At 40.6% G+C, this 18,103-nt stretch overlaps 2 protein-coding genes across 3 annotated transcripts in view; one reads left to right on the top strand and one right to left on the bottom strand.

Annotated features, from left to right (window-relative positions):
- The first annotated feature begins 1,014 nt into the window (after positions 1 to 1,014).
- LOC103353839 (protein lifeguard 1) lies at positions 1,015 to 7,570 on the top strand. The gene is made up of 10 exons (XM_008277000.1): positions 1,015 to 1,110; positions 1,386 to 1,560; positions 1,952 to 2,030; positions 2,414 to 2,467; positions 2,764 to 2,854; positions 2,999 to 3,036; positions 3,689 to 3,776; positions 5,481 to 5,570; positions 6,202 to 6,249; positions 6,871 to 7,570. The coding sequence occupies exons 1-10, from the start codon at positions 1,015 to 1,017 to the stop codon at positions 7,021 to 7,023; spliced, it is 912 nt and encodes a 303-aa protein (XP_008275222.1). The 3' UTR covers positions 7,024 to 7,570.
- Positions 7,571 to 7,635: 65 nt separating this feature from the next.
- ankib1b (ankyrin repeat and IBR domain containing 1b) overlaps positions 7,636 to 18,103 on the bottom strand; it is a 32,407-nt gene continuing 21,939 nt past the window's right edge. For both annotated transcript variants that reach the window (XM_008276993.1, XM_008276994.1), the window contains exons 18-20: positions 14,492 to 14,603; positions 12,099 to 12,142; positions 7,636 to 11,016 (exon numbers count right to left, since the gene is read on the bottom strand). In XM_008276993.1, coding sequence (XP_008275215.1) covers positions 10,087 to 11,016; positions 12,099 to 12,142; positions 14,492 to 14,603 — 1,086 coding nt within the window. In that variant the 3' untranslated portion in view covers positions 7,636 to 10,086. The remainder of the gene's footprint in view (positions 11,017 to 12,098; positions 12,143 to 14,491; positions 14,604 to 18,103) is intronic.

The following is an 18,103-nucleotide window of genomic DNA, read 5'->3' on the forward strand; positions in this document are numbered from 1 at the left end:
AGGGAACGAGCACAACAAGGAAGAGCAGCAGAGCAGATTCCCGGCCGTCACCGCAGAGGTAAGACACATTATAATGGATTGGGGCTGTAATTCATTCATTTATGCAAAGAGACCTGAGTCAAACAGCAGTTGATCACTATTTGAAGACTGGAAAAACGCAACCGAAGCTCTTAAAAGTCATTCTTTCACCATATCATGGAGCTGAGGCTCCAATCTTTTGGGCTGTGTAACCGAGCAGTAACGTACTCTTGTTAATGTCGTAGAAAGCCTTTGTTTTGTCAATCAAAGATTTTAATTCGGGGAGCCGAGCCAAAGAAGTTGATGAAGGAAAGTCAAAGCTTCATATTATCTGGCATATGATTTATTAGTACCATGAGTGCAGAGGTCACGGCTAATTACTGTTATTACAGGAAGGGAATATTGTTATTCATTAAGCCATAGATGGATGGATGGATGTGCAGTGCTGGTGTTTCTGTTGTGTGGAACAGCTTCTTATCTGCAGTCAGTGCATCATGGCTGTACTCAAGTTTTATATCATGCAGCATTGATCACTGTGTAACTAATTATGACTTCATTTATTCAGTGATTAATGCAGGACCACAGACATTAAACAGAATGAGTTACCTTTATGTATTCACTACATATAAAATAGGATCCCTGAGTGTATTGTTGGTCTGTCCTTCTTGATAGCTGAATTTCCTCTGAGATCAATTAACTACAATCTATTTAGCCATTAAATATACATACAGCTCTATTAAACTGAGGTTTAAGGCCATAATTATGGATGTTAGTCATGGTTGGCTCTGTGTTTGTGTGATGCATCATTTTGTAATTACCCATTTATTTGTTCCACGCTGACATTGCCCCATTCGGCAATTTAACATCGCTGATGAAGATGCTGACACCATCCACAAGGACGCTGTTTGTGACTTCAACGTACTTGGATGTGTCTTGTTTCTTCTCTTCTCAGTTTTGTGTCTCAGTTGATGAGAAGGTTTGCTAACTTCTAGTAGAATGGCCCAGAGCAACAACGATGAATTCTTACCTCGACCCCCTCCGTACAGCCCCCAGGAGTACGGACCGAATTCCTACACAGGGATGAGCTATCAGGTTGGTAGCAATCATGGGACATTTTGTTAGAAAACTAAAATGAGGAAGTCAGTTAAAATCATCCAAATTCCAACTCTAGTCTAGCCTTTGATCAGTGGCTCATCATAAAACCTCAACACACATTTAATTACACAAGGATGATTTATTCCATTTCATTAACTCACTTCAAAAGAAATATTAAAACCACTATTCATGGTCATTTATGGTTTTGTTCAAAAGGAGAGTTTTGTAGAGGTGTAGTTTGAATTCCTGTGTTGCTTGTTTGAATGGCGTAGGTGGGGAAGGGCAACATTGCTGTGGTGTCTCCTCCTGGCAGCTTTGATAACATGGTCCATCCTGTGGGACCAACGGCACCAGCAGCTGGATACGACCAACAGTACAGTGACGCTCCTCCCAGCTACTCCGATGACCCTCCGGATAGCGTCTTCAGCGACGGTGCCATACGAAGAGGTGAGGGCTAAAGGACAGGACGAATAAAACAGAGAAACAGAAGGCAAGAGGAAATTTGTTTGCGTGGTCAGAGCTGATAAACAATATTTACTCCCTCATTTGCTTTGCAGTGTTTTCTTGAAATTGATTTTGAATTGAAAATTGTTCCCTGATCTCTGCTGCACCTCGGCTCAGCTCTCCTCCCACACAACACAAATCATTTTAAATGAGAGAATAAAATGCAGGTTTGGTGAAAACACAGCTGTTTTGAGACAGCCCTACCTGACTGTCTGCTTCACTCAGACTGTTTTTTTTTTGTGTTTTTTTTATTGTTGTTGTCTGTGTCTCTATTGTCTGTCTATCTCTGCCTATCTTGCCTCACTGTGTGTATGGGTCATTTTTTCTCACACAGGTTTCATTCGGAAAGTCTACTTGACCTTGCTGATTCAGCTGGTGTTCACTATCGGGATCATCTGTGCTTTTCTTTACTGGTGAGGCACCATTATACATTTGAATTCCTTCCAAGAAAGAGATGAGTCCGTGTCAGGCACCTGTCCATCTGTCGCCACAGAGTGACATTATAGCTGCCCTAACCCAAATTTGAAACAAGATGGTGTACAATAAAAAAAGCATACCTGCTACATAATATTTTTGCTTTCAGTAGTTTGAAAGTCCTCTATGTTTTATGTAATGGATGTGGTAGAAGGCTGCTACAGTAATTTCTTTTCATAAATTGTATTCAGCTCCCCTGTGCACAATGCTCTGCCCTCTGTTAATATTTAATAAAATCATTCTATTACTCCTATCAAATAAATGGAGGCTCTATTAAGCACTCCCATCTCTCTCTCTCTCTCTTTTCCCTATCAAATAACAGGGACGCACTCAGGGAATGGACAGAGGACAGCTACTGGTTCACCTACAGCATGATGTAAGCCATAAAAAAACAAAAGTTAGATTGTTTAGTTGCAACACACTTTCTTGTTTTAACCAGTTAGACCAGCTACAAGTTTTCCTGTTTGGTAAATGAAAACATCCACATAGAAATCCATGGATGTTATTCACAGCCTGCCATCCCAGTCTGAGTCCTGGTCCAAGAAACTGCCAGCGACGCTGTGCATAAATAATACACTCAGTGGGTCCACGTATTGAACACAATGCTTCTTTTTCTGTTTATAGGCTGTTTATTTGTTATTTACGATACACTCTATATTCTCTGTGAAACAGCACGATGGTGGTTGTGCTCATTCTGGCCTTTTCCTGCTGTGACAACCTCCGTCGTCAAGTACCCCTCAATTTTATTGCCCTGGGCCTGTTTGTGAGTAGAAGCAGCACCAGCCAGGCATCAAATTAAACCGCCACCACACCTGCTCTACTTCACTGTGTTTTTTGTCATGTATTTACTTTCCATTTGTCTCTCCCTTCCCCTTTCTCTGTCTCCCTCTCTCTCTTTCTGTCTCAGACTGTTGTAGAGGGTATGATGCTTGGATCCGTGTCAGTGTGAGTGTTTCCAAGGATGAGTATCCACCTGATGCTGACTCATTTACACAATAATAATCCCATTTGATCCATATCAGATCGCGTGTTTGATGCCAGCAAAGAAGCCATCAGACTCGATAAGATGTAATCATTGCTGGTTTACCAAATTAAAAAGCATATGGAATCACATTTTCCGGGTTTTCAGGTGCAGATAAATCTGAAGCATCGCAAATAGTTCAAAACCAATTGCTGTGTATTGGTGCCTGTGCAAACACAAGTTTCTTTCTCTCCATCCGTGAGACATTTCTTTTTCAGCAGCATGTCACGCTGTCAGAAAAGGCATCAGCCTCGCAATCAATAATACATTCAAATTACCATATTTATAGGATATTGCTATAGCTGAAACTCTAACTGATAGGAAACGAACATAAGTGATACATTATGCAGTGCACGTCCAGTGGGGGTCTCTGCCATCGCTCTAGTTGAGACACATAATACAGACTGTTTAATGAAAAAAAATACCACATTTCTTATAAGAAAGTGATGTTCCCCTTTTAGGATAGAGCAGAACCCCACTGTTCCTGTATCCAGTCTGCCTGCTGCTGACTAGCTAGACATGATACTGTGGGGGTGCCTTTCCAGCTTCACATCTGTTTGATATTTCTGCCTGCAGGCGGTTCGAAGCTGAAGCGGTTCTTTGGGCCGTCGGGGCAACAGCGCTGGTGTCCTTCTCCTTGAGCGTGTTTGCCATGCAGTCAAAGGTAAGACGCGTCACACATTCTGAGCCCAGTTTGCAGTGCACCCGAAAGTGAAATTTCATAAACTGCCGGCGACTTAGCTATGCACTCAGTGGTAAATGTCCATACACTGATCTGTGTTTCCTGTGCAGCCAAAAGGAACGTGCTAAGCTGAGCTGTTGGCTGGGTTTTTTCTCTTTTTTTTTTTTTTTTTCCCCTTCTTTTCATGCAGCGTTTGCTATATGCACCGGCAAAGGTTTAAACCGCTGATGGATTTGCTGTCCAGGCAAAACTATGATTGCTGCTGAGATCAGTGTATTTGTCAGTCAAGTTAATTCCTCATGTCCAGTGGTGAGACAGAGTTAAACCTCCGTCTGAGCTGTTTATATGCTGTCTGAGGCTCTTACCTTCAGAGATCAGAGGGGGTCTCAGGCCTCAGTTATTTGTTAAGTCACCTCTCTTGCATTTAACTGTGCATTCTACTGTGTAATTAGGCAAACATGTTGCAAAATTATTTTTTTGTAAAGGCCCTTTCAGAGACACGTGCTTCTCCAGTGAAACATTTTCATATTGATGAAGTTTTTTCTGATGAGTTTTGTGCAACAGCATGCACATATTCCTTTTATTTAATTTTTTGAAAATACACTTCCGACTTAAAGTCTAATAATAAATTACATGAAGATGTCTCTTGGTTTATATAACACAGCTTCTGCTTGTGTGTGTGCGACATTTAAAAGTTTTATTACACGTTGCAGTGTTTTATTAAGCAGAGCCAGTTTGCACAAGACCTTTTGAGAATCACTTCGCTAAAAGTTTGATGTGCTGCTTCAATAAGTGGCTCATATTCAGAACAAAAGTAATCACACAGCCAGTGGTACAAAAACAGGAAAGTGAAATAGATGTCGGCCACGTTCAGATTTCATTCAGAGTCCGTTTTAATTGCTTCTAAATGCAGTTTGACATTTCACATATTTTGTTGGTTAATGTAGCTGAAGGAGACATTTATTCTGTTTGCTAAGAATGGATGAAGCAAGCAGGAGAACTGAAAGTATGCAGCTTCTGGCTGTAAGTGCTCTTTATTAATCTGTAGCAGGAAGACATTTAGTCCTTAGGTTTAAATGTAGAGGGAAATACTGGGCTGTAAAAGTGACCAAACCCTCTGCCAATAATATAGTTTTATTGGCTGAGTGAGCAGCCACCACATCAGACACTTTTAGTTTGTTTTTTATGACTTCATGTTCCTCTTCATCACTGTCCAGCACCTCTTGCTCTGCAGTTCACAGCTTTTTGATCTCTGTCACTGTGATAAAAATGTCACGCAGGACCAGCTTGCATGTTCGGCTCATAGCCTCCTCAGGTGATCAGCGTTAGTGATTCTCTTGTAGTAACTGCCATCTTTTTTTTCTGTCAATATGAAAAGGGCAAGTAGGTTAAAAGGCCACCTCCACTCTCCTCTTTTGTGCACGTGTAGCAGCATGTTGATTCATTATCCAGGAGCGTTTGTACCCACAATCATTAGGATGTTCCCGTGCATTGAACTCCAGTTTGTCTTTATCATTTTCAAAATCTGCAGCGCTTCACAAGCACAGCTGCAGCAGACGACCTTGAGCGCTCCTGGCTTTTATGGGAACGATGAGTGTAAATGTTTGTGTCTACAGTTTTCTGTTTAAGAGGCTCGTCACATTCAGTGTCTGTCTCTCTCATCTCACCTCCTTTTTCCGGCACCAGTGGGACTTCACCACAGCAAGTGGGAGCTTGTGGGTGTTTGGCTGGACCCTCTTGTCATTTGCATTGCTTTGTGCGATCCTCCGATCACAGGTAAACCAAGGACCCACTTTGTTTACACATCTGTTTGCAATGAGGACACATTTGAAATGATTTGCAGCATTTAGCAGCAGACAGTACGTACAGCCTTGTGGCTTTTATCCCCACAATGTGCTGGCATTGACCTGTGTGCTGAGCAGACTATAAAGGAGAAGAGCACGTATTCTCAAAGCTCTCCAGAGTTACACTGATCTCAAACTGATGCATTTAAATGTACACTGCTGTTTACTGTGACAGCTGTTCGTGTTTTAGGCTTAAGTAGCCAGCGGGTCTGTACAGAAGTATTCATTCTGTCAATTTTAAAGTACTATTTTTCCAGGAGACAAATGAACTGGAACTGAAAATAAGCACTGCTATCCTTAAACATACTGTGTCCACACTTTATCAGCTTTCACCATCATGTTTACTTCAGAACAGCTAGAATGAAAAATAGGGCTGAAAGTGTCCACACTCTGTCATGTTGTGATATAAAGGATGATTTATCACATCTACTGCACACAGCATCATTTTACTAAGGCAGGATATCACATTTATTTTTAAATAGTAAGCGCTATGCATGTTTATTACCGTATTATCACAAATAAAGTCATTTGTGTGGCTAAATGCTTCTTTGATTCCTTTACAGTATGCTTACATCACATATGCCTGCCTGGGAACCTTGCTGTTTTCTTTAGTAAGTACACTCAAGCCCTCCTGACAGAACACGATTTTCTACAAATCTGTGAATCAAAAACAGACGGAAAATGACCTTTCAACAGGAAAGAAACCATCATCAAAGAAAGCTTAATGTCAAGTGAGTGTATGTGATGTAAGATTTGATCCCAGCACTGAGCAGCCCGTCGCCGCTGTTTGTCACAGTAGTTAGTGTAAAGAGAGAGAGAGACTCTGATGTCCTTGTGCCCTTTAATTTCAATTATGCACTGCTTAACAGCGGTGGGCTTCAATTTCACAGCCACCTTTCTGCGTGCCTTTGGCATTAACAGCAAATGTTGTGACCCCTCCCGTCAGCTGGTGGAACAAACTGCGGCTGCACACAGGGCTGAGCGGGCTGTCAACAGCAAGTCACAACTTATTTTCAGCTGCCTAAGTCTGACTATGCAATAATTTATATGGCCTGTTTATCTGCACAGAGCCATCTCTCAAAAATAAGAAATACTGCCCGTGTTTTCTTTCACACCGATTCCTGTAACCAGCTCTTGGTCTCTTTCATCACACACACACACACACACACGCTGCCTTCAGACGTCAGTGTTGGTAGTGTTGAAGCATCTCATCTCTGTCTGTCTCTCTGCAGTACTTGGTGTTTGATACGCAGCTTATCCTGGGTGGAAAACACAGGAAGTATGAAGTCTCTCCAGAGGAGTATATATTTGCTGCTCTCAACCTGTATTTGGACATTGTCTCCCTGTTCCTCCTCCTGCTGCAGTTAATTGGCCTCTGCCGCTGACATGGAGGCTCCATGACAGGCCTCCCTAAAGAAACGCTGACACTCTTCCCACACACACACGATGCAGTTGTTGAATTTAGCATAAATTTAGGGTCATATTGAATGAGGATTCACACATTTTTGACTCTACATACATTTACTGCCATATTTAAGCACACATGCATGTCTGCGATTTAAGACAGCTCATATTATTGTCATGTATCAGGGTTTTTATGTTATTGTACACGGCAATGTGTTTTGTGCATTTATACAAGTGAGATTTTTATATTGCACTGACATGTATACCTACCTACAAATCATATTCATGTGCTAAACAATATTTGTTTGCTGTTTACATGCTGCTTACGCTTGAACTCACAAATGAGCCACTTCACTACTCGCTTGTGGCGTTTCATCATTATCAGGCAAATTAGCTTCTATAAAGTTAAATCATCTTACTAAACCACAGTTTAGAATACATTTTCTCATTTTTCTTTTAGTTGAAATGAATCTTTAAGATGCAAACGCTGGTCTGAATACAATAAAAGTTCAAATCGCTCAGCTTAACCACGAACATTAAGCTAGGCTCTGATGTCTTCTTTTAAATATATATTTATGCACAAAACCACAAAGTAAAACTCAACACATAGTTTATTGGCATCACACACCAAACATCTTTTTGTTTCATATAAAGAGGGAATGTATCAAGTATAGACTATCAAAGTGCAAATAGCATTTCAAGGATTAGTTGCTTTACAATAGAAAATTTCAATGAGTTACAAAATGTTATATGCCATTTAAAATAAATCACCTGGACATTAGAGGTGAAATACAAACAAAGTATAAATTTCATGTAGAACCCATTTCATGCACAGCATACTGTTACACAGAAAGGGCAACATGTTATCTCCTCTGATTGACGCACTTACAATGACCAACAGAGTTAGTTCCATTAACCATATGGCACTCACAACTTCAAGACACTTTTTAAAGCAATCACTATCGTTAGATTTAATGTTGCTCTATACATCTGCAAGGGAAAGGTCGTTGACCTCAGTCAGACATTAGTCTGTACAAAAACTTACTGAAGTCCTAAAGGTGAAACACTTAACAGTGTGTTTTATTTCATACGGGTTATTCACAATCCATTACTGAAATGGATCCGTTTTATTTCAAATAAATACCTACTTTATATTGCAACTTTCCTCCATTTTAGCGTCTTCAGGTAAGATATATATATATAATACATATACAGTAGGTCAACTCATTCCAAAGTCAATACAGTGATTTTAGTTTCTAAACCACAGGAAAACCAACTGTTTCAAAGGCAAAAAGCCTTACACACAAAAACCAGAGGAAAAATAAAACACCTTTCTTCAAAATAATTGGGAACAAGGTTTCAAAGTATGACATTATTAATTCTATTTTACCAAATCATATAAAAATCAGTGTTATTCGTTAACATAATACTAGAACCAACAAAAGCCTCATGCTACAAATATTTTGATGAAAAAAAAAATCAAGAGCTTATGTCAGCACACTATAAATGTTATACAAGAGAAATAACTTTAAGGTAACAGGTGTTTTTGTTTAGTTTACACTGCAGATCGTGTGTATTTAGCACTCAGAAAAAATATGTGAAAAAGAACTTAATAATGGTGATTGACACAAAGGCACTGTATCTCTAACTGTGTAGAGAACCGTTTCAAAGACATGGACTCTCCATGTGGTTGAGATGCTATTCACATTCATGAATTCTCCGTGCATTACCCTGCAGTCCGGGATATCTGCAGAGATCTAAGAAGGCTTTGCTTGTTATTACACTGAAACAGAACCCAGAGATAAATTACAGTGACGTGGGCTTGATTAATTAATTCACCCTAGTCTGAATGTGATTGCCTGATTATCTATTTCACTGGCCTTCCCTGCAGTACATAAACAAGAATACTCGCTATCTACTTTATCTGTCACACTCCACAGTCGGCTGCAGTACTCAAACGTTAATTTAAGACAAGCTACAATGGAATTCAGAATATGCTGTCACAAAGGTGTGAACTGAATCACACTGAGCAGCCCCTATGGGCCTGTCAGCATTTGTTGTTTTTGAAGCTCTAAGAGACACTTCCTATTCAAAGTGTGTTAGGACTCAGGCTTTGAGCTGAATAACCATTGTCAAGTCCATTTTGAAATGTTTTTGAGCAGGCCACCTACTTTTCAGTTAAATAATTAGTTGCTGTTTTTTTTTTTTTTTTTTTAAATGTGGATGCTTCACATACTAAAGAACACAACCATTATGGTTTTAAACTAGAGTTTTACACAGCACACTACAGCTTTTAACCAGTGAGATTTGAAAATATCACCCAGCTGCAATCTCAAATAAAAATATGGCTCGAGACTTTCACACAGAAGTTCAGCTGAGTCGTTGAGATTGTAATAAGCAGGCACAATTTGCTTTGAAGAATCCACTTGGTGACTGCAAACTGTGCTTTTGCTAGTCAGTGTTTGGCACCTATAATGTAGGCAGATATGAACAGGAGTGAGAACTATCTCTCAGGATGTGTCTGACAGATTGAATACTGGAGCAAAAATATTTATCTGCTCAGCTGAACAATCTCCCTCGAACCAGATCCAGACTGATACAGTAGGCTTTTACTCCAGTGGAAACAAAATGAACAGTTGCTAGGTTACAGTTCCTAAATCTCTAATCTCCCCTCAAGTTGATTTCAGAAAAAACAACTTATTTGTATTTTCATCAGTACGGAAACCTTTAAGGAGCTACTTTCTTGAAAGTGGTAATTGAATGTGATCTCTTAGGTTAGTGCTTTCTTTGCAGGAGGGCTGGTTGTTGGGGGTGGCTGACAATGCAGTAAATGCAGGGAACCAATCTGACTGTACTGTAAGGTTAAGTGCCTGCATAGAAATTAAAAGCCTACTTCTTCCCCCACTTTCAAGCTGAGTGTGATTGACACATCCTCCATTCTCTGTACATTACTCCTGCTACTACACATATTCCTCAACTCTGTTTGCGATCTATAGTGGTTTTTGGCCTTCTTTAAAAGCTCCTTCCCACCTCAGCCAGTCAGATCATACCAAGTGCACTTGCTCTTCCCACTCAGAGGAGCTGGTGCTAGGCAGCTGGTCGGACACAGAGTCACAGAGCGGGCTGTCGACATGGCAGACCTTCGAGCCTCTGCGCTCAGCATGCTCTCCGCTTGCGTCAAGGGTTGCCATGTAAGGTAGCGGCATGGCGTCCAGCCCTACTAGATCTAACTGTGTCGGCCTCTCGGCGACGGCGCACTCTTTCTCCTCCATGTCACTCAGTCTCTGAGAGCAGAAACCCACGTCTGCCATCACCTCCTGAGGTTTCCTGCTTTCAGGGCGGACGACGACCCCGCTTTTGTCGTCATCTTGCAGGCAGACTCCTCCGCCCGCATGGAGTGCACCCAGGTTTGAGTCGGTGTCGGAGGAGGTGGGTGGGACCAGGGTGATGCCTTGAGGATTCATGTCATGGAACCAAGCCATGATGTTGCCCAGCAGGTTAGCATTTGCTGCTAAAGCAGAGGATGAGGATGGGTCGTGGCTGCCGCATGTGGTCGAGTCTGTTGTGTCAGTGGAAGAAGAGAAGAGGCCTGTGGAGGAGCTGCTGCCACCTGCAGCCATAGGTATCGGCACAGAGGCCCCGTACACCCGGTGATGACTGTCACAGTGCTGCACAGAGATGGGAACACCAGTCGCAGCAGAGTACTGGCTGCTGATGTTGATGTTGCCAAGTCTTGCCAAGTTATCTCCCAGCTCCAGCAGTTCTGAGCTGCTTAGAGAAGCTCTGGGGAGGACCTCAACACCTGGACCACTCTGCTCAAGCCTAGAAGGAAGGGAGGTGCCGATTGCGCCAAGTGAGGCTTCGTTGGCAAGAATCTCGTGATGGGACCCAATCCCTGCCATCCCCGAATCCTGGAGTGACAGCTGAATAGCCAGAAGAATGTTAGGATCATCGTCGTCCAAGGAACCAAGACCCTGCAAGAATATACAAGATACGCAGCGTCAGCAACTCAAGCCAAACCGCTATCATCTAGTTACAGAAAACAGTTTTCAGAATCACAGTCCAACCGGCTCCACCTATTGGCAAATAAAGTAAAAGCAGCAGCCGGTTAGAGCTGCAGATGCAGACGAGGACAAGACAAGGAAAGCAACAGCTGCTGCAGTTTTGACATTTTGACACACAAACCTGTAGGCAGTGACAGTTATTTTTAAGCCGTGCTTTGCTCTGATTGTGTTTTTGAGGTTTTACATTTTAAAAACTCACAAATGGTAAAGGATTGTGATATTGTATTTTTTTGTTAACAAGTCCCGCAAAATAACAGTGATTTAGCCCGTCGCTAGCCAGCCTTTATCTGTCCGCCCTAAACCCATTAAAAGGAAAAAAATCCTAAGAGAGCTGGGCGCTGTAGTTTTTGGAAAATGTCACTCAAACCAGAGTAAATTGTTTATTTGTTGGGGATTATTTTCAGTTGTGGATTTGGTGCAGTCGTAAGTATGAATGGCATCTGGACGATGTGTATAGGCTTGACTTAAGAAAACAAATAGAGTAGCAATGATGATGGTAGTGAAGAAGCATGCCTACCTGTACAGTGTGGGTAACTGATTCATTTTAGGGGTTTCTGGACAACAGTTGAAATCTTTAAATCTAAAACATGGGATTTATTTAACTTGTTTATTTTACCTGTCAAAAATCACAATACATGAAACCATTGCTATTCATCAACTTTTGTAGGCATCTTTTAGTTACCTTTCTGATTTCAAACCATCCGTCTGTTAGATTCTGTGGCCCCATTTTACCAGATTTTTGATTCTGGTTTCAGTCTTATCTTTTATACGATTAACTTGGTGCAATTCTACAGTGAAAATAATTGGATTAGAATTTTTTTTTAAATGTTGACTTAAATTTGCCTTTAGGAAAGACACATAACCCGAAACTTGTTAAGTCAAATAGTATTTTATTTTTTTGTTAAATATTGCTGTACTTCATTCAAGTTATCTAAAAAGTTTTAAAAGCTGAGAGCCTTGAGCTAAGATGAAAAGAGCAACTGTGCACTCACCATCAGAGGACCTTGTCTACGCCCACCTCCGACATCCTGTGTGTCTTTGTAGAAAAACGGACAAGGAAAAAAAATGGCCACCATTAGAATTACAATCACTAAACTGAATCTTTACAGCAACACATGGACAGAAGGTTAGTCGATTGCTAATTATCACATTTAGCAAAATCATCTTTACTTTAGTGAGTGCTGCAAAATGACCAAGTAATAGCAACCTGACAGTATGCACAGTCAGCGTTCTGCCAGGAAATTCACAAATCAGTATTCTCATCTGAAATCAATAAATCCATCTTGGCACAATAGAACCTATTAGCTGGTTTCAAAACTGCAAGTTTCATCTATCTTTCACTCTGCACAGCCAAAAACAAAGCACCACTGTGATGGACAAGACTGATGGATTAGAAATACTGCCTTATTGAACTTGAGCAGTTGTGATTTTCCAGAGTTTGGCCTCTAATTTGGATTCTGCACGAATCAGTGCAGCAAAACTAAGGGAGGGTGACTGGATCAATGTAGTTTATAGCTAACAGCGTACTGTAATGTGTTTCTGGGTGCATTGGATGTTTAGATTACTATCAGGGAGGCATCTGATCGGTCCTAAATTCTTTCTGTAGCATGAAAATGACCCCAAACGTACAGCCAGAGTAATAAAGAACAATGTTCAGCCACAGGATACGAAAGGAGATAATACACAATGAAGAACCTGTGCCGGTTTAAAGGCAAACTGTGATGTGATGATATGAGCTAGTTTTTTATGTTTACTGCACTGTGTAGTTAATTGATAAATAAGAATTATACATATTGTGTTATACTTAAAAGCACCCTCACCTCCCATATATAAAACTTGGTATATTACAAATATATTTCACTGCTAGTGTGCATCTGCTGCCATTATCACAAAAAATATTCCAGTAAAATGTTGTCAGTGACTGGTAGGAGCACTCTTTGGCTCCTCGAGTAGTTCTTCGAGGTTTGAGCTGTGTTTGGGCTCATTATCCTGTGGCACTTTGAATCCTTCCCACAAAGATGCAAATCAGAGGGTGTAGCATGTCTCTGAAAAATGGAGTGCCACTTGTCCTTGGCCAAGGTGAAGGTGTCGATTTGGTGAAGGTGTCCAGCTCCAGAGAGGCAAAACAGCACCAGATTTAGATATTCCCACCACCTTGTTTCACTGATACACTGTGCCATCCTTCTCTCTTCTGTTCTCCTCCTTACACAACCTTCTGCCATAAAGCACAAACTTGGATTCATCAGCTAATATGACTTGTTCCCATTATCCACTGTGAAATACTGCTATGTTTTAACCCTCCCCAAGTGTGTTGCTGTGTTTTCCCTTCTGAGAAGTGGTTTAGAAATGCTACTTGTCCTCTGAGAAACTACGAGACAGCTTTCTGTTCACAGGACTTCTGCTGATTTGAGTCTTGCATTATTCAATCAGCAAATTCAGTATTTGTGATAAAGCTGCTCTTCCATTTCTTTGTGAACAAAGCTTGATGTAGTGATCTTCTGAGTATGGTGTGGTCACTATTGGTCTGCCTGACTGTGCTCTGCATATAACTGATCCAGTTTCCACAAAGAGATATATTGCCATGCACTGCACCCTAGAAAACATTAAGTCTATTAATTCATTTAAAAAGCAATTTAACTTCTGACACTTAGTTCTGATGCCATGTTTGCTGCTGTCACGATGCTACTTAAGCCTGGCTCACACTACAGGGGAGTTTTGGGCCAATTTGTCTCTGTTTCACCCCTCCTGACGATCAGGGGAGAAATCTGGTTTGGGACCTCAGTGTTACCGATTGTCTGGCCTAGATTATCCAGTATTAGAGGGGTTTACAGATCCAGTCTTAACCCTCCCGAGCTGCTCATAGACTCATAAGGGCTACCCTGATGAAATTAAACATGTTTAATATTTAAGAATTAAAACTGGGATGGTATGACGACCACAAAATGCCCAGAGCAGCTGATGTTGCTAAGCAACACTAAACATTCTGTCCCTCAAGGCTAATTTTAGCTACAGACATTGAAACTGATCTTAAAATCTTACATCCAGCTCTCACTGAAGAATCAACCATTTTCTCATCCAGACTCGTTTAGCTTTGTGCTTTTGTCTATTTCTTTTACTGCAAAGTGGTATTGGCCTTACTGCAAGTTTTCGTTCACATCCCTATGAGATTCCACTTGGTGACATACTGCTCCCTGACTGCTTCCTCTGGCATGATAACCTTAATAATATCCTGTAGTATTGGATGTGCCACTATTTTCAAATCTTGTAGTGTGTTGCTGCTCTAAGTCTGTGATTAGAGCAGAAAATTTTAGGTTTAGTTTTAGTTTAGGTAGGGAATGACAGTTATATATCCCCAGAGGACAGTTCTGTACATCCACTGCAGTACCTAAAGTGCTGTCACTGAGGTCATCGGGGTCGGGTGTGTTGCTGCGGAGACTGGACATGTCACCTCGCCTCCGCTGCCGATGTCTCCGTCTGTACTGGAACTCTGCATACTCCTGCATCACCAGTAAAAAAAAAAAAGGTGACATTTGGTTAACATTCTTTTCTATTGCTTCATTTCTATAAATACTCTAATCTAGCAGTTAATTTGTCCCTGAGTCTCACAATTCTAAAAATTAAAAAGTTTTTTTTAATCAACATTTATTGGTGAATTTATAATAAGGCAAATGTGATTTAAATAGAAAAGCATTTTGCTTTAAATGTGGTCTGAGTCTTCTGTTTCAGGAAGCTCAGCACCGAGAGACGGCTTTAAAGCCTTTCATCTCCAGACCAAGCCGTCAGTCATCAGGTTCAGGTCTAGACTGAATTGTAGCAAAACACAAGCTCACTAGTGAATGCAAATTAAGTAACATGAGGACTGAGATTCGCATGTTTGAAAATACTACTTGTGCATGCCTGACTAATCTCAGACGCAATGGAGATACCTTGTCAAATGAGAGAGTGATGTTATTCAAAAGTAAAATTGAATATTTTATTTATTTATTTATTTATTTTACTGGATGAATTTTAAATACAGATTTTGCCCAGGTTTAGTTCTTATTGGTATGACATGATGCACCCAACGTTCAAAAAGCCTAAAACCCATCTGACAACACTGTGTGTTTTTCAGAGGGAGTAAGATACATCTTCTTAAATTGACAAAGACACTGCTATGTGATATTTTGGAAACATTGCAAAGAATGGGATAGGAATTAACCCAGAGTGGCTCTGACAAATGTAAACCATACGAAGGGGTCTTTGGTGGGACAACCTATGAACCGGTGACTGTGGTGCCCCAAATCACGACAATGTCTAGTTGCCAAATACCACAGGGCACCTTTACCAGTCTGGCAGAATCCATGTTTTAGCAGGTTAGAGCTGTTTTGGCTGCACAAAAACACAAATAGCACATTAAGTATAAGTTGTCATAATGCTTTTAGTTCTTTAGCATTAGTGTATAGTTAATCCAACTAGAACGTTTTTTTTTTAAAGACAGGGACTGTATCACTTATCTTGGTCAGTCAAGCCAGGCTGATGTATTTTGGAAAATAAAATTTCTACATAGCTTGACTCATAGTTTCAGGGCTCTGCTTTAATAAGATGGCACTTGTAGTGGTCAAGTGCTAAATGATGGGAAAATTACAATGCCACTGCCTCCCCTCACAAGGTGCTGATAATTGCAAGGTTACTCTTGTGAAAAAGGTTTTTTCATCACCATGTGAGTACCTCAGTAAATGATCAACTTCATTCTTCATTCAATCATCTCATTCATTTGCAGAAGTCACTGAGTCACATTCATAGATAATCAAAAGCCTGTCATTCGTCAACTCTGTCTTTCATGTTTCCACCACACTAAAAATAGCTCACTATAAAGTGGTTTGCCTGCATTGTGAGAAGCATGGAGCAGACCATCTGTAGCTGTGCCTGTGAGGCAGTGTCATCCGGCTTTGATTATTACTATGGTGTTCCCATTAACTACCACAGTTGAGAAAACGAGGCTCCTAATTTGGTGACGAAAATAAACAAATATTTTGTAGAATGGCAGGGTGTTCAGCATGTGATGGGAACATTTACTGTGAACCTCTAGATACACATGCCAGAAATGAAGTGATGACAGAATATTGCAGGCTTGTTATATAAATCCTGTGGGAGAACAGAGAGTGGAGGCAAGATGAGTATCTCACCTGAATTTATGTTGATAATTTGTTCTTTTGATGATAAGCTGCATCTTTGTACTGTGCACCCAGCTTAGTTATATTTTTCTTGTGCCTTGTATACTTGTCTGGGCTTAGGACTGAATACCACATTTCTCTTAAGCACAGTGCATATAAACATTGAAGTCTGTCATATATAATATAGTAGTCAGCAGGCCAGACCAACAGTAGTTACTTCAGTTCAGAGTAACTGCAAAACAAAGTATAACCATTTCAGCAGGAAGACGTGAAAATTTTCAGTTCCAAAAAACCGACTGCTTCTTCACCTTTTGGTGTGCTATGACTGACAACAAGTGAAAGATAAGAGAACGTGTTGCATTGATCTTTTTTAATCTACAGATGCCTTCAAAAAAATCTACTAAAAAGTATAGGGACGGTTGTTTATACTCCTGTAAGCTACAAATGTCAGTTTGCTATCGTGGTACCTTGCCTGTTTTTGTTTGGAAATAAAAAGAATTTGAAGTAGTTATGAATGAGTACAGAAAAAATAAATAGGTATAATATTCTAATTAACATACTGGGTCTTAGTTTTAAAAACATCCCCTTTATCACAATGTAAGCTCAGTGTAGGATTTAGGAGCATCCAGCAGTGAGGTGCAAATAGCAACCAACTGCATGCTCTTTAATGCATGAAGGACAACCTATGGTGGTCATCATTTCAGCGTAAAATTGCTAGAGGGCCCCTCAAGCCGATGTTTGGATTGTCTGGACTACAGTAGAAACATGGGGGCAACGTGGCGGCCACTGTGGAAGAAGACCTGCTCCCACAGTGATTATACAGTTAAAAAAAAACAAAAAAACATATTCTAAATATTACATTCTTCCATATTTGCAACCAGACACCCCCCACCTCCAGTCCTACAGACAGTTTACTTTTAGGTAAACATGCCTCACTGCATGGTGCTGAGCAGGCAGAGGAAAAAGAGTTTCAAAACTCATTTATCAAACAGGAAGGTGCGACGGATCTCGCCATTTGTCTTCCTGTCAATAGACCTTTTTTCACAGCAGACATTGTGGACTTGTCACAGTAGAGAAAGCACAGGTGCATTAATGACTGCTGCATTCCACTTAGATGACGTCCCGCTTTTGTGCATGCTGGTTCGCTGACATGGCTTACTGGGAAATGTAAGGGAATTAGGCCATTATTAATTCTACCTGTGCTGTGACATGTATAAATGTATGCCATGAAAAAGGTCTGATGGGAAAAAGCAGCTTTACATTGTTAAAAGATGTGCACAATAACCTTTATGTCTGATTTCCTTTTTTGTGTCATATTGTCAGCGCTTGAGATAGAAAGCTACACAAAGCCTTAACAGTGATGAAGCTTTAAAGCTGAGTGATTTTGTTACAGATAAAAAAAAAGCCTGCATTTTTAAGAACTGCCACAGTCTAGAAACTGAACAATAGTAGAAAACTGGAGTAGTAACTGCAGTGTGTTGACTTATGTGGCGTTATTGAGTGCTTATATCAAGCTGTGCAGGAAACGAGGGCAGGTCAATAATCAAACCATTATGTGGTCGACAGTTTTATGACTGTAAGTGTTGACTACAAGCACCTGTTACTAATGTGCAATGATCGTGAGCAACCTACTTAGGTGTTTGCCAGAGTACTGTGCTTTTAATCATTCCGAACGGGTGCACAGGGGAACATCGAACCATCTGGCTTTCTCCAGTGTGTTGAATAACTTGGTGATCTTTGGGTCACCATGGTTTGCCATTGCTGGTACACAGCAATATTTAAAGCAAGCAATGTTAAGAAAACTTTGACACACACATTGATTTTATAATAAGATATACAACTGC

Source organism: Stegastes partitus, unplaced genomic scaffold (genome assembly GCF_000690725.1).
Source record: "Stegastes partitus isolate 25-593 unplaced genomic scaffold, Stegastes_partitus-1.0.2 Scaffold85, whole genome shotgun sequence".
In the NCBI taxonomy this organism is placed as follows: domain Eukaryota; kingdom Metazoa; phylum Chordata; class Actinopteri; family Pomacentridae; genus Stegastes; species Stegastes partitus.

Coding starts and splice junctions, on each gene's coding strand:
- LOC103353839 (XM_008277000.1), top strand. CDS start 1,015: ATGGCCCAGAGCAACAACGATGAATTCTTACCTCGACCCCCTCCGTAC. Junction 3,037..3,688: donor ATGCTTGGATCCGTGTCAGT/GTGAGTGTTTCC, acceptor TTCTGCCTGCAG/GCGGTTCGAAGCTGAAGCGG. Junction 3,777..5,480: donor TGTTTGCCATGCAGTCAAAG/GTAAGACGCGTC, acceptor TTCCGGCACCAG/TGGGACTTCACCACAGCAAG.